Source organism: Balaenoptera musculus, chromosome 2 (assembly GCF_009873245.2).
Source record: "Balaenoptera musculus isolate JJ_BM4_2016_0621 chromosome 2, mBalMus1.pri.v3, whole genome shotgun sequence".
NCBI lineage: Eukaryota > Metazoa > Chordata > Mammalia > Artiodactyla > Balaenopteridae > Balaenoptera > Balaenoptera musculus.
In genome coordinates, this window is record NC_045786.1 from 5,435,971 (window position 1) to 5,450,715 (window position 14,745).

The following is a 14,745-nucleotide window of genomic DNA, read 5'->3' on the forward strand; positions in this document are numbered from 1 at the left end:
AATGTGTTCCTCTTCTTACTCAGAATGAGCCCTTGCAGTGTCCTGCACGACCTACTGGGCTAACCGTTTAGATCTCTCATTTGGCCTCATCCATTCTGACTTCTGTGATGCGCCACTAACACAGCAGCCTTCACGCCAGCTGTTTTCTGGACTGCAATGCTCTTCTCTCAAACACTCTTATGTCTTGATTCCCTGTCTCTCTTTTTTTTTTTTTAATTTATTTTATTGATGTATAGTTGATTTACAATATTGTGTTAATTTCTGCTGTACAGCAAAGTGACTCAGTTATACACAGATACACATTCTTTTTCGTATTCTTTTCCATGATGGTTTATCACAGGACATTGAATATAGTTCCCAGTGTTATACAGGAGGACCTTGTTGTTTATCTGTTTTGTATATAGTAGTTTGTATCTGCTCACCCCAAACTCCAAATGTATCCCTCCCCCCACCTTTCCCCTTTGGTAGCCATAGGTTTGTTCTCTTTGTGTGTCTGTTTCTGTTCCATAGGCAGGTTCATTTGTGACGTATTTGTGATTCCACATAAACATGATAACACATGGGAATTGTCTTTCTCTGTCTGACTTACTTCACTTAGGATGTAATCCCCCATTTCAATCAGTTCTCTGCTCAGATATGACTGCAGTAACGTGGCCTTCTCTAACTGCCCTGGGCAGTATAGTTCATTTTCCCTCTCCCCGTTCATCTTTCTTTGTAGAACTTATCACCACCTCACATATTAATTATGTAGGTGTTTGTTGTACGTCTGAGTCCTCTGCAAAGTAAGCTTCATGAAAGTTAAGGGATTTGCCTCTACTGCTTACTTCTACATCCCTATATCTTAGAAACAGAAACAAAATGAGTACCGAGGAGCATGTGCTCCATCCAAGCTTGTTGCACTGATTGTTTCCAACATCTTTTGGTCCCGAGTGAGTTTCAAACCACATTTCTATTGCCTATACTTTGAAAATTCTCAAGACAAACAGAAAAAGCATCAAAATCCAGTTGTGAGTGTTATTTAAATGTGCTATCTTTGTTTCTTCCTGGGAAGGTTGCGGTGGATACTTGCATGCAGACAGAGGGATTATCACGTCGCCCAGGTACCCAGAGACCTACATTCCCAACCTCAACTGCTCTTGGCATGTCCAGGTTCAGAGTGGTCTGACTGTTGCCGTCCACTTTGAACAGCCCTTCCAGATTCCAAATAGAGACTCTTCTTGCAACCAGGGGGATTACTTGGTGGTAGGTCTTGTTTGCTGCTCTTTCTAACTACTTTCTCTACACACTTCATTCAGAAAACAAAACCATGATGTTTCTCCTCCTGGGCTATGAACTGACAGAACTTGTATATCTCATCTTTATCAGTAGGAAGGAAACTGTGCAATTTTAATTTCTCTTTCCAGCTAAAAAATGGACCTGATATCTCTTCTCCACCCTTGGGACCCCATGGAGGAAATGGACATTTTTGTGGCAGTCGCCCTTCGTCCACTCTGTTCACCTCAGATAATCAAATGTTTGTGCAGTTCATTTCTGATAATAGTAATGAAGGACAGGGATTTAAAATCACATATGAGGCAAAGAGTTTAGGTAAGTATTTTCATTAAGAATAATGTCTGTACTTTTCCTGCAATTGCTTGGCCTTTTTTGTTTAAATAGATTTGAGAAAAAAATATGTGAAGTTTTTTTTCTGAACTAACAATAATAACGTTAATAAGAATAGCTACCTCTTATCAAGCACTTACTTTATGCTTGATACATTTGCTATCTCATCACGACTACATTTTCTTCATTGTTCCCATGCTTCAGATAAGTAAGATGAGGCTTAGATTGTTCCAAGGCCACATATCAAGAGAATGAACAAAGTGAACTTCTCCATGAGTATAAATTGAGCTGATCTTAATGATCCCCTGAAATTCCTTAGACTTTTCCATTATAAAATGTCTAATTATAAGTTACATACAGTTATAGAAACATTATAAGAATGATAATTACATTGTTTTATAATCATCTGTATGCTTCTTTTTAAATGAACATATAATCCTCTGATTCTGTTATTACCCATTTAATTATATATTACAGTAATGGTCTTTACTTAATTACCTTGTCTTAATTATACTTGATTTTAATTATATTTACTTCTACTGTAATGATTTGATTTTTGTGACATTTATTTTTAGATAATGTTTAATTGCATAAATAAGTAAACAAGCATAGCTTCAAAGAAGGGAAGGAGTGGTATCTGTAAAGAGTCTTTGTCCCCTTAAAATTAGATAATTTGGATTTCAGGATAACCCTATGACCTCAATCTCAGATTCCTGGACATATTTCAAAATCTGTATTAATCTAAATGAGCCATGGGTTTTATTGCACATTCTCCAAAATATGAGAATTTAAAACGTCAGCAGAATTTCTTCATTTGAAAAGAGGAGAGGAAGTAAGTCTCCACCAACTGACACAGAAAATCATCTAATACTTCGTGTAGATTCCATGACTACAGGGAACGTCCTTTCACCACTTCCCAGACCACGTAGCTCTGGCGCTTAGCAGGAGCCTTTACCGGCACAACTTTGTGACCCCAGTACCGCTACCTTATAGGTAGCGAGCTTCTCATCCCTCCCCATCTCCATGCTGAGCTTTGCTGCTGAGTTGTGAATGGGCAGGATTTCACCTGGTCCTGAGCCTTTTAGCGAGCCTTATAGATTTGCAAACACTGTAACTCTTTCATTGCTTTTTCGACCCTCTGTTCATGCAAGAATGGTATGGCCATTACCTTTTCGCCATCTTTCTGCCTTAATATTAGACTTAAAAGTCTTTTGATTTCAAAACCTGTTGTGATATGATCACTCTTGTTTCTCTCAACTTTCTGATTCACCCATTTCCTATAACTACAGTCAGTTCTACTTCCCCATCTATCTTTCCAGCACACCAACTTCTTTGCCACTTCAGTTTCTCAGCCTTTAACACATGTTATTCAGTGAACAACTTGTGGCATCAAATTGGCCTTGTTCTACACCACCGTTCTCCAAGGACACTCCTTCAGTGTGGTTGACTGAGATTTCTGTGTCCCTGTGCTCGATGCTTTTATTCTCACAGGATTGATTGACATTCTAATTAATTAATTGAACATTTACAAAGTGCTTCACACTGTGCAAGCTACCAAGTCTGTTGAAGAGTTCAGTGCAGAGGGGGAGACAGACAAGCAAAGGCACAGGTAGGACACGGTACGATGAGGCTGGAAGGAGGGGGCTATCGGGAGCTATGGATGGGAGAAGGCTCGCAGAGGAAGGAGACTGACAGAGATTTGCCAGTCAGTGAAGAAAGGAGGTGACAGCATATCAAGTCTCAATGGCTGTGCAATAACAAGGCATTTCCATGAATTTGAAAGAATTCACGACTGATGGAGAAGAGAGTCAAAAGGAGCTAAACATCATGGTGGTGAAGCAGGCAGGAATCATGATGCTGAGGGCGGCACCAAAAGGAGTTAAGATGTTAACTGCAAGGCAATGGGGGCCCTTGAAAGATTTTCATCTCTTGGTCTTCAAATGCACCTAAATCCCAAAGAAACATAAGGAGTGAATGTCCACAGAGTTGTACAAATGTATATCTCCTTAGTCTTTTAAACATCAGTCTATTGACCTGAATGGTCAGGGGGCAGTTAAAGTGCTGGTGCCTTTACATGCTTATCGAAGTGGTGGGTATATCGTTATGCTTCCATGATGTGCTACTGCACGCACCGTGCGCCATAATCTTTTGGTTGGCTTTAGGAAGGAGTGAAATTTCCAGTGAGAACATATGGTGTGGCGAGTTAAAAAGTGATACACGTGGTAGCTCCCTTGATAGCAAATTCAGAATGTATTTGCTTAAAAAGAAAAGGAGGATAATTCCAGATGAAAGGAAATTAAGATTGGAGGTACAGATAAAGAGACTTTTAAAAATGAAGGCGGCAGTTGCCTGCATCCTCTCTCTCCAGACCGTAGGTTGATTTAACTGTGTTTCCTGACAGCCTGCGGGGGCAATATTTACATCCACGATGCGGATTCTGCTGGATACGTAACCTCCCCCAACCACCCCAGCAATTATCCGCAGCACGCTGACTGCATTTGGTTCATAGCTGCTCCTCCCGGGAAGCTCATAAGGCTGCAGTTTGAAGATCAATTCAATGTCGAAGTAACACCCAAGTAGGTCACTTCCGTTTCATTTTCCTCCTACCCAGAGTTAGTATTTTTCAGCTGTCACATCTCAGAACAATTTCCTTCTTCTTTGCTCAGCAGCATATACGGCAAAGGAAATCTAGGGACGGGGAAGGGAAATGCTTAACACCTGGAGCTTGAAAACCTTGCCTGCCGGACCCTTACCCATCAGCTGAGCAGATTATGTAAACAGACACCGTCCCTCCTGACCCTGTGCATATCCTCCAAGAGACGCGGAGGATGGCTGTCTGAGATTTATATTATCCGTCTTCCTCCCACAGGGAAAAGAGAGTGTCTCTGGTAGACGAATATTTATTTGGCCAGCCCCATACTCAGTGTCATAAATGATAAAGTATCTGTTTAACAAATGGAAATTTGTGACACCAGGGATCACCAGTGTCAGAAACGGGACTAAAGCAAGGACAGTACGATTTCCCAGTCTCTGTTTAGTAAGAATCTTTAAAGATTACAAACCAGAGGGTTTGTCTTACTATGTTGAACAAGATGGAATAACTACCTAGATTGAAAAAAATCTGTATCTTTCTCTTCATTTAACAAACATGTGTATACATCTGCATGAGTACATGCAGGGTGCAAAGCTCAGGTATGAGAGCTTTTGCTTACCAGTTCTGGACTCCTGATATAATGCCACTCTCCCCTCACTGAGCATTAATTGACTGGTTGACTTTCTCAAGAAATACTGGGTAAATACTTGTCCTCTTTTAGGGACATGGAAAATTCCAGCTGAGATTCTCCCTTAGCCCCGGTTACACAGCTATCAAGAGAGAGTTCATCTTTGTCATGTGAATTGTGTCATAACATCATGTGAAACAAAATACTTGTGTTTTGACATTCCTAGGGGTTGATTCAAGAATGATTTTTACATTTCTAAGACCAACAGAATATGGAAGGCGAGTAAATATTCTTCATTGTGGTACATGTAAAACCTGTCTTTCTGAGCTGCAAACTGGAGTGTATAATTCAGAAAAATATCATACGGCATTTTGAAGTGACACACCACCTACACGGACTCTGTCATAGTGTCTACGCTGTGTTGTGTACATAGCGCTACAGAAATGCTGATTTAATAATGCCCTTGGAGAAAGTGAAGTCTTTATTATCAAAATATGTCAAAGCCATAGACTTTGCAAACTAAACAGAATTTTCTTTCCACTGTAGCTGTACGTCCAATTACCTTGAGTTGCGGGACGGTGCTGATTCTAATGCACCAATGCTTTCCAAGTTTTGTGGAGCTTCTCTGCCTGCCAGTCAGTTGTCCTCAGGAGAGGTGATGTATTTGAGATTCCGGTCTGACAGCAGCCCCACTCATGTGGGATTCAAGGCCAAGTATTCCATAGGTAACAACATTTTTATATTCAATAAGAAAGTAATGACAGGGCTTCCCTGGTGGCGCAGTGGTTGAGAGTCTGCCTGCCAATGCAGGGGACACGGGTTCGAGCCCTGGTCTGGGAAGGTCCCACATGCCGCGGAGCGACTAGGCCCGTGAGCCACAACTACTGAGCCTGCGCGTCTGGAGCCTGTGCTCCGCAACGAGAGGCCGCGATAGTGAGAGGCCCGCGCACCGCGATGAAGAGTGGCCCCCGCTCGCCGCAACTAGAGAAAGCCCTCGCACAGAAACGAAGACCCAACACAGCCAAAAATAAAATAAATGAATGAATTAATTAATTAAAAAAAAAAAGAAAGTAATGACAGAATAATTGCATTAAAACTTTTTAAATGATCATGCCATTTTTAAAGAAGCCTTTCTATCTACCTAATTTTCACAGTTATTTTAATGATAGAAATAAGTAAGGAATGTGAATGTTTAAAACCACAAAGTCATTTATCAATTTTAATTTTTACTTTAATTTCCATTTTAAAATACTCTTTTTAGTAAACTTGAATATTTTGTATTTTTCCCTAACTTGTTAGTGAAAACCATATCTAGTTAAATTCTTGTTTCTTCCTCTTGTCGTGAACTATGTACAATATTAAATTATAAAACTCTTTAGTAATCAAATAACTATTTTTAGAACAGTGACTTTGACCTCCTCCACATTAATAGATAATCGAGATGTTTTTTCCCCTAAACCTCTAGCGCCAGGCCATTCATTCAGTGTTTTGATTTCCTTCCTTTAAAAAATGAGTAATAAATAATGCATTCTGAAGATTCACTACAATATGGTCACAATTACGTAGAATTTAGTATCTGTTGGGTCTGAACACTAACCAAACATATTTAATGCATTCAAAACTTGAAAAGCCTAGTTGTAACAATATTTAACCTACACCATGGGTCATTTTATAACCTGAGGCAAATTGTATATAATTCAATCTCCCACATCCAGCTGATAAGAAATAATTGGATAGTAATTTTCAAGGCCCTGAGATACCCATTACTACAGTAACACGTTTATTTGATAAACTAGAAACGGCAGGCGTGAGTAATCAACCACAGCATTGTTTTTAGCTGAGCTAGGACTTAGTCTACAGAATCACTAACACAGGGTACTAGGCAGGCCCTATCAATCTCTCAGTTAGTTCTGGAATGAAACCTACTTGCAGCTAATAGCTCTTACATAGTGTCCCAAGAGAATTCATGAGACGTTACAGAATATGCCATTCAACAGTCTTTCCGTCTTCCCTTTCCCATTATTAGATTGGACTTGTGGTATCATTTCTCTGTACACCAATAGCAGATTTCATGTAGTAAGAGAAGCACAAACTAAACCTTTTCAGTATTTTTAAAACTTCAGTTCATGTTCTCTTGGCACCTAAAAGCTTTTAAATGTGCTCGTTAAATTAAAAAAAGAAAACCTATGATAGAATATTGCTCTTTTTCTGCAGCCGAGTGTGGAGGAAGAGTGACAGGGCAAAGCGGAGTCGTTGAAAGCAACGGGTACCCAACGCTTCCGTATACAGACGACTTGTCCTGTGAGTGGCATCTCCAGGGACCCTCGGGACATTATCTCACCATCCGCTTTGAAGACTTTAACCTTCAGGATTCATCTGGCTGTGAACGAGACTTCGTGGAGATCTGGGAAAACCATACGTCTGGTCAGTGAGATATGTCTGCTGTCTTTTGGGGGTATCTACTTTCACAGGTTACTCATTCAGCCTCTGAAATTTCCTCATTTCCAAGTAAGGCAAGACTTTTTTTTTTTTTTTTTGCGGAGAAGTGCAGATCAGTCAGCTCTGGACAGTGCCAGCTTTTCTCTCCCTCAGTTCTTACCCATGAAACAGTGGTGTCCAAAGCCCCGGTGTCATTCCATAGCTCATCCTGAGGCCACACTGAGAGAGCACGGTGTGCGGAAGGTGTCCTCTTCCAGGGAGACCTTCCAGGGCCACACTCAGATGTTTGAGGGGCATCCTGTAAGGGAAGGAGGGAAAGGGTAGTGTACCCTGGAAGTACTATGAGGTGGGTGCTTGTCCTGTCGCCTGGGACCATTTCACTAACCAAACGAGCAAGCCTTCCCCATTGTGCTGGCGCCCTTGGCTCTAACTGGTTGCTGTTTTTGTCACACTTCCTCATATACTTGGATATATTGATTTTTATTCATGTTTGACCTGCTTCTCTTGCCAGAGGTCACCATTTCTTCCTGGGCAGGGTCTTATCTATTATTGTTTTTTTCTTCGTACATGCAGAATATCTCAAGTAGAAGTGAAATGAAATCAATCACCTGGACATATAAATACTTAATTATTTGACTCTCACAGGTAACCTACTGGGCAGATACTGTGGAAACACCATTCCTGACAGCATAGATACTTCTGGCAATGTTGCTTTGGTCAGGTTTGTCACAGACGGCTCTCTCACTGCCTCGGGATTCAGACTGCGGTTTGACTCCAGCGTGGAAGGTAGGTTCTTTGATTCATTTTATATATATATATATATAATTGAGCACCTACATTGGATAGACACTCCTCTTAGGCCCTGGTGTGACAATAACTACAGACACTGTGACCCTTGTCTTCCTGGGCCTTACTAGTTTAGTGGAGAGGCAGACATTAATCAAATAGTCACACCAATAAATGAAAAATCACAACTGCAATCAGTGCTACAAAGGAAAGGATCTAGCGCTGTGAGGGGTGTGAGGAGGTGAGAGCCGAACTGCATCCCTCATCTCAAGAAAGCCGGACTCTTAGTGCTCCAGTCACTCAGAATTTGCGTTCCAAACTCCCTGACAAGCGCAGGTGAAATAAAGATCTTGTCTTGAAAAAACTGGATGATGACTTTCGCCTTCTGATTTTCCTGACTCTGATGATTACGGCACTTACTGGACTCTCATATTTCTTGGGCCATGATGACAGAAGGCTGCCAGTGAACTACCGTCTATGGAAGCAGAGATTAAATATTAACTATCAGAGGTAGTCCTCGTGTACATACAGTGATAAATAAGAGCACTGATTTTGTCTAGTGGGACAATTAAAAAAATGCTTTACTTTTGAGAACATTCCTTATACGATTGGATTGGAAGTTTTCTTGGTTTTGGGGGTTTTTTTTTCTTCTCTCTCTTTTTTCCCCCCCCTTCAGCATGTGGTGGGGATCTCCAGGGCCCTGCTGGGACCTTCATTTCTCCCAACTACCTGAACCCAAACCCTCATGGCTGGATGTGTGAATGGAGAATCACTGTGCAGGAAGGACGGCGGGTCGCCCTCACTTTTGACAACCTGAGGCTAGAAGCCCATGCATTCTGCAGCAGTGAGCACGTGACAGTAAGTGTCCCCTGCCGTCAGGGATGGTATAGTCCATTGTTTAAGGAGTTTATTGACCCATAAGTCACAGTCAGAAAACTAGGTCAGGAACATTCCCCTCCGTGCAACTGTATCTCACACAAATTCTAAGTATTTTAGATAGAACAAAGTCACAATAAATGTTTGCCATAATTTTTGTAAAAGCTGTTTTAAGAGACTATTAGTTGTCTCAACCTAATCAGGGTCATAGGCAGGATAAATTTTAAAGCAAATGATCATTACACATGGAAAAACCTGTGTAAACCGAGAAGTTAAGCCTACGGGTAGCACATAGCTGATTGGGACCAGAGTCACAGGACAAGCCACCACCAAAAGTTTTAAGCAGATGGGTGGTCCTGCATAATTACTGTTCTCTGCTGGACGTACCGAGTGACTCCTCTGCAAGACCAAGGCCGACTGTCTTCCAGGTTGCCAAGCTCATGCTTTGAGATTATACCCTTAGTATTCTTAGCTTCCCTTAGCAAAAGAAAGCTAGTGAAATCCCTGAGTGTTAACTGTGAACGACAGATATATATGCATTTATACTGTATTAACTGTAGATGAATATTAGTATATTTTCCACCCAACTTGCCCTTTCTCCAGTCTTTGTTATCTCCGTAAATAACTGTTCCAGACTTCTGGTTGCTCAGGTCCAAAGCCTTGATGTCTGTTTTGGAGTCCTTTCTTTCACACCTTAAACTGCACCCATAAGCAAGCTCACTCAGCTAGATCTTTACAAGAGATCCAGAATCTAACTACTTCTCACTACATCCACTGCGACCGCCATCACCACTCATTTAGATTTATTTTAATAACTTCCAACTGGTCTCTACTTCCACCCTTGTCTCTCTGCATCTCAACACAGCAGCCAGTGTGATGGGTTTAAACCTAAATCAGACCATGAGGCTTTCCGTGAAAAATCCTCTAATGGCCTCTTTTCTCACTCAGAGGGAAGTCCCACATCTTCATAAAGGCCCAACTGGCCTTACAGTATCTGCTGCCCCTTCCTTCTCCTACCCATGTGTCTTATCTCAAACCCCCCTCCTCTTGTGCTCACTAGGATCCAGCCACACTGGCCTCTTTTCTGTTCCTTGACTGACTACCCTAAGGTGCACCCACAAGCTCTTCCCATGTACGGTTGCCTCTGTCTGGGATGTTCTTCCCCGGGCGGCTTCCTGGTTCACCCCGTCAGTTCATTCAGGGCTCTGCTCACATGACTTGGTCCGAGGAGCCTTCCCTAAGTACCTTCGTTAAACAGACCCCACCCCACCCGGGTCTGGGTTGGTTTCACAGCACTTCACACCAGCTGATGGTCCTCGCATCTACTTGTTTGTGTGTTGGCTGCTCGCCCCACTAGAACGTAAGCTCCACTTACAGGGACACGCACTTCGCTTCGCTCCCTGCTGAATCCCCAGCGCCTGGCACGTAATAGACACAGTCATTGTTGAACGAATCCATAGTCGAAGAACTAGCATTATCCTTCTCAAAAATGAGCCACTTTTGTTTGTAGTTTCATTGTCTCCTGCTGGTTAGTGAATTTCAAAAATATGAAACATCTCTGTATGTTACTCTCTCTTTGTATTGCTCTAAAATGGTCATATTTAAGCTTCAAATTTCGCTCTCTGGTTCTAATATACGAAGGACTGGAATGTTGTCTTTTATCAGATACTGAAAATCACAGAGCCCAGTGTGCTTTCTTTTATTTGGGAGCCAGGAAATTTTGGACCTAAGTTTTCTTATTTTAAAGGAACATTTTTTTCCTATTGTTGAATGAATAACACAGAGACAAGAATGAAGTAGAAAAAAAATTAACCACTCCCACTATATCATATTCTGAAGCATTTTCTTATCTTTTCTTGGCAATGAATAATACTATGTAGTTGTAATTAGGTGACAGAAATTCATTTGTATACTAATTTTCATCAGTTTCTCTCATTATAAATACAGTGGATGCTATTGAATGGTATTTGGAGAGTTGAGAAAATAAACAATATAAAAATACTTGGAGTTCTACATAGCCATTACTAAAATTTTGATGTATATGTTAACTTTTTTTTTTTCCTTTGAGATCATATTGAAATATAATCATTAGGAATCTTACCAGCAGAATATTCACATGCCCTACAGGAAAAGTCATACTTTCGGAACTCATATAATAAAATAAAATCTACAGCATCAACCACAAATTCTGAATCATGTCTTGTCATTTCCCCATCTCTGAATCATAGATGCCAAAGGCACCTACTTTTCAACTCTTTCAGCTACTTCTTTTGGTATTTATGTCATTATTTCAAAACAATATTCCTATGCTGCTACTACTCTATTTTTTCTGTCTTAGACATTATCTATCCACATCCCACTGTGGAAGATGAGGATTTAGCTGTCTTCAGAAACCGCCCCACCATCACTGCAGATGCACGCGGGGTACACGTAATTCACTTACACCCCTCAACTACCTCCCCAAATACTCCTGTCACAGATTTTGTTAAATTGTTATTCAAGGTTTACGTTAATATTATTATGAAAACATCACTCCCACTTAAACCAAGTAGTGTACTCTGTTAGCATTTGCTTTTGATTTTCCAAGTAATAATAATAATTGTGTCCCTTTTACACTTTCATGGTTTTTCTTGGTTTTTCACGTATCTATCACTAATTCTTCCACACACTTTCTACTCCAGGTGTACATCCCCACCTTATACAGTAAAACACATCTATCAGTTCTATTCATTTTCCTTAGCAATATCTTCCTTGAGCATTTGCCCAGCAGCTGCAAGTCTGATTCCGGTGCCATGCCCACACTTCCCTACATCATCAAATTTTCAAGTCCCTTCATTTCTCTCCTGGGCTGGATACCTGGCTTTATGATATGCTCATCTCCTGTTCTTGGTTCATTTCCTCTTTGGGCGAGGCACATGCTCTGTGGCTCCCTAAGGACGTGGGCATGGGTGATAAAGTTTTTGAGGATGTGTATACCTGTAATTATCCTTATTTTATCCTTATTCTTTGAATATATTTAATATTTTAAAAATCATATATATTCTGGGAATTCCCTGGAGGTCCAGTGGTTAGGACTCCGCGCTTCCACTGCAGGGGGCACGGGTTCAATCCCTGATTGGGGAACTAAGATCCCACAAGCCACACGGTGTGGCCGAAAAAAAATCGTATATATTCAATATATTCATATTCATATGTATTCAATATATTCACATACATATATGAATATATTAATCATAATTTTGAAGCCTTGTGTTGCTCCTTTGGGGGTCAGTTTCCTTCAAGTTCCTGTTTCCAATTATATTATATTGGTCTTTGCCTTTTATGTTGGATGTTTCCCTAAATGTCTGATGACCTTTGACTGTTCATTCATATTTAAGAATGAAGTACTAAAAAGTGATAGGAAGCTCTGTGTTCATGACTGGGGCTGTCAACTCATGGGCTTCATGGGAGCTGACTGAGGTGGGGACTTGGCCATTGAGTTAGGGGAAACCACATATGTCATATTACAGGTCTTTTCCCCACAGGGAGGTTAAAACATCAAAGAATCACTTTCAGAATAAATTTCTGAATCTTTAATACAATGTCCATATTCCTTTTCTTTGAAGTATATTTTTATGGGTTCAATGCTTATTTTTTTTTCCTCTTCACTCTGCTCCAAACAAGGGGATGTGGCTTGTCCTTCGTTTACTCTTTATTTACTTGAGAACTTGGCTGAAAAGAAGAAAGGAAGGGGGGGGGGGGGGGAGGGAGGGAAGGAGGGAAGATGGAAGGAAGGAAGGAAGGAAGGGAGGGAGGGAGAAGAGAGGGACCCTTCCTAAGATCTACAGGTTGCTTGAGGGTGGCTTTGAGTGCACCACTTCTAGACTAATGCCTCATCCAGCGACCCGAGCATCCAATTCCTCCAAACCCAGCTGCCTATCTCACTCTGTGCCCAGATGGAGGAGAGGAAAAGCCACAGCATCCCGTGTGCACTATGATGAGACATATGCCTGCTTTTATTCCTGCTTTTAGCACATTTTAGAGCTTGTCCTGAATCTCATATACCTACTTCTTACCCCACTGTTTTCTGGGAGTTATGGTTTCTGAGTGTAAACAGGAGTAGAGGAGGAAAGTGGAAACAGCACTCTTGCTGCTTCTAAAAGCAGGAGTTCACGTGATAAATGGACGCCTCACAATTTTTCATCATGGTGACTCTGAGCTCAGGGCAGACGTTGGGGAAGGGATAAAGGCCATTGATCATGGTTTTGCACATATTCCATTAGCCTTTTAGTTGTGAATAATCCGTTTTGATTCTGGCAATGTGTTGCCCATTCCTGTTTTTAGAATTATTGAAATACTTGTCACTTTCCGTTTCCTTATGCATTACTTCATGGTTTGGAATCAGAGGGATAATTTGAATCCCAATTTTATTACTACTGGCTCTTTGAACTTTGGCAAATTGCATAATCTTTCTGAATTCTAGTGTCTTAATCTGGAAAACAGGGGTAATATTATATGTCTGAGAGGTTGTTTTGCTAATTGGATAAAGTAATCCAAATGGGTTATTAGCAGAGTCTGGCATTTTGTCCATGCTCAGTAAATGATAGGAAGCGCTGTGTCCTGTCCTATGAGCCGGAAGTCACTTTAAACCAGAAGCCCCCGAAGAACGAAATTTAATGATCAATTACAGTAAACAAAAAAAGCATACAGCTTTTGTTACGGAATACATTATCCCTCTCCACAGCTGTTAGTGTCATACTCTGCCTCATTATTTCTAATTGTAAGCCATTCAAATCCTTTTTAAAAACAGGACTATCACTCACTCAATCAATTATTGTTTACTTACTTCTGGACCTTTCTTGAGCTGTGCTAAAATATTCGCTTGGTTTTGTAAAGAAGTGGAATAACATTTTGCCAATTATCGTAACTATGTGCATAACTGGAGTTGTTTAATATTTTGGAGTCCACAATACTCTAATCCATTTTAAAAAGTTCAAACCAGTAAGAAAATTGAAGCTTTGAATGCATGACTAATTAAGAAAGAACTATTATATAGAGATTGATTTTTAAAATTACTTGGGTGGGAGGGAAATCCAAGAGGGAGGGGATATATGTATACATATAGCTGATTCACTTCGTTGTACAGCAGAAACCAGCACAACATTGTAAAGCAATTACACTCCAATAAAAAAATGACATTTAAAAATATTTGAGTTCTTCTGTACTTCAGATCATCAGAGATTAACATTTAAGCCTTCTTTCCAAATATCAAAGGTCCTGATGGATTGTTAAACAAAACTGTCTCCCAGTGAACTCTGTGAACTAAGATGTGAGCGTGTTGGCATAGCTTCTTTACATTTTGGGCACAGTTTCCAGTTGCAAAGAGCACAGCGGTTTTTCACTTGTCACCACATGGCAGGAGGGCATGACTGCAATACTTCCATTTTAGTGCAATGACCCTGAGGCCACAAAATGTGCTCCGGGTAACATGGTGGCTTGTGGCACTGGGCTAAGTGCCCATATTGTTAAGTAATTCATTTTAGCACAGAGTTTTCTTAGAAGGAATTGTGTCTGGTCTGGGAACGTAACCTCCTAGGAAATACTCAGTCAGATGGACTGTATCTAAAGGTTAAACTGTTTTCTCCGACAGGTATTTAATGGCATTAGAAGTAACTCACCCCAGCTAGAGAAACTGTGTAGCAGCGTGAATGGCAGCAATGAGATCAAATCTTCGGGAAATACGATGAAGGTTGTTTATTTCACTGATGGATCCAGGCCATATGGAGGCTTCTCTGCCTCCTATACGTCCAGTGAAGACGCAGGTAACAGAGGATGTTATAAA

The 14,745-nt window shown here is 40.8% G+C and overlaps 1 protein-coding gene across 2 annotated transcripts in view; it reads left to right on the forward strand.

The window, feature by feature from the left end:
- CUBN (cubilin) overlaps window positions 1-14,745 on the forward strand; it is a 274,317-nt gene that overhangs the window by 183,910 nt on the left and 75,662 nt on the right. For both annotated transcript variants that reach the window (XM_036842057.1, XM_036842058.1), the window contains exons 43-50: window positions 1,052-1,242; window positions 1,404-1,587; window positions 4,004-4,178; window positions 5,370-5,548; window positions 7,038-7,247; window positions 7,908-8,048; window positions 8,725-8,906; window positions 14,554-14,725. In XM_036842057.1, the coding sequence (XP_036697952.1) occupies window positions 1,052-1,242; window positions 1,404-1,587; window positions 4,004-4,178; window positions 5,370-5,548; window positions 7,038-7,247; window positions 7,908-8,048; window positions 8,725-8,906; window positions 14,554-14,725 (1,434 nt within the window). The remainder of the gene's footprint in view (window positions 1-1,051; window positions 1,243-1,403; window positions 1,588-4,003; window positions 4,179-5,369; window positions 5,549-7,037; window positions 7,248-7,907; window positions 8,049-8,724; window positions 8,907-14,553; window positions 14,726-14,745) is intronic.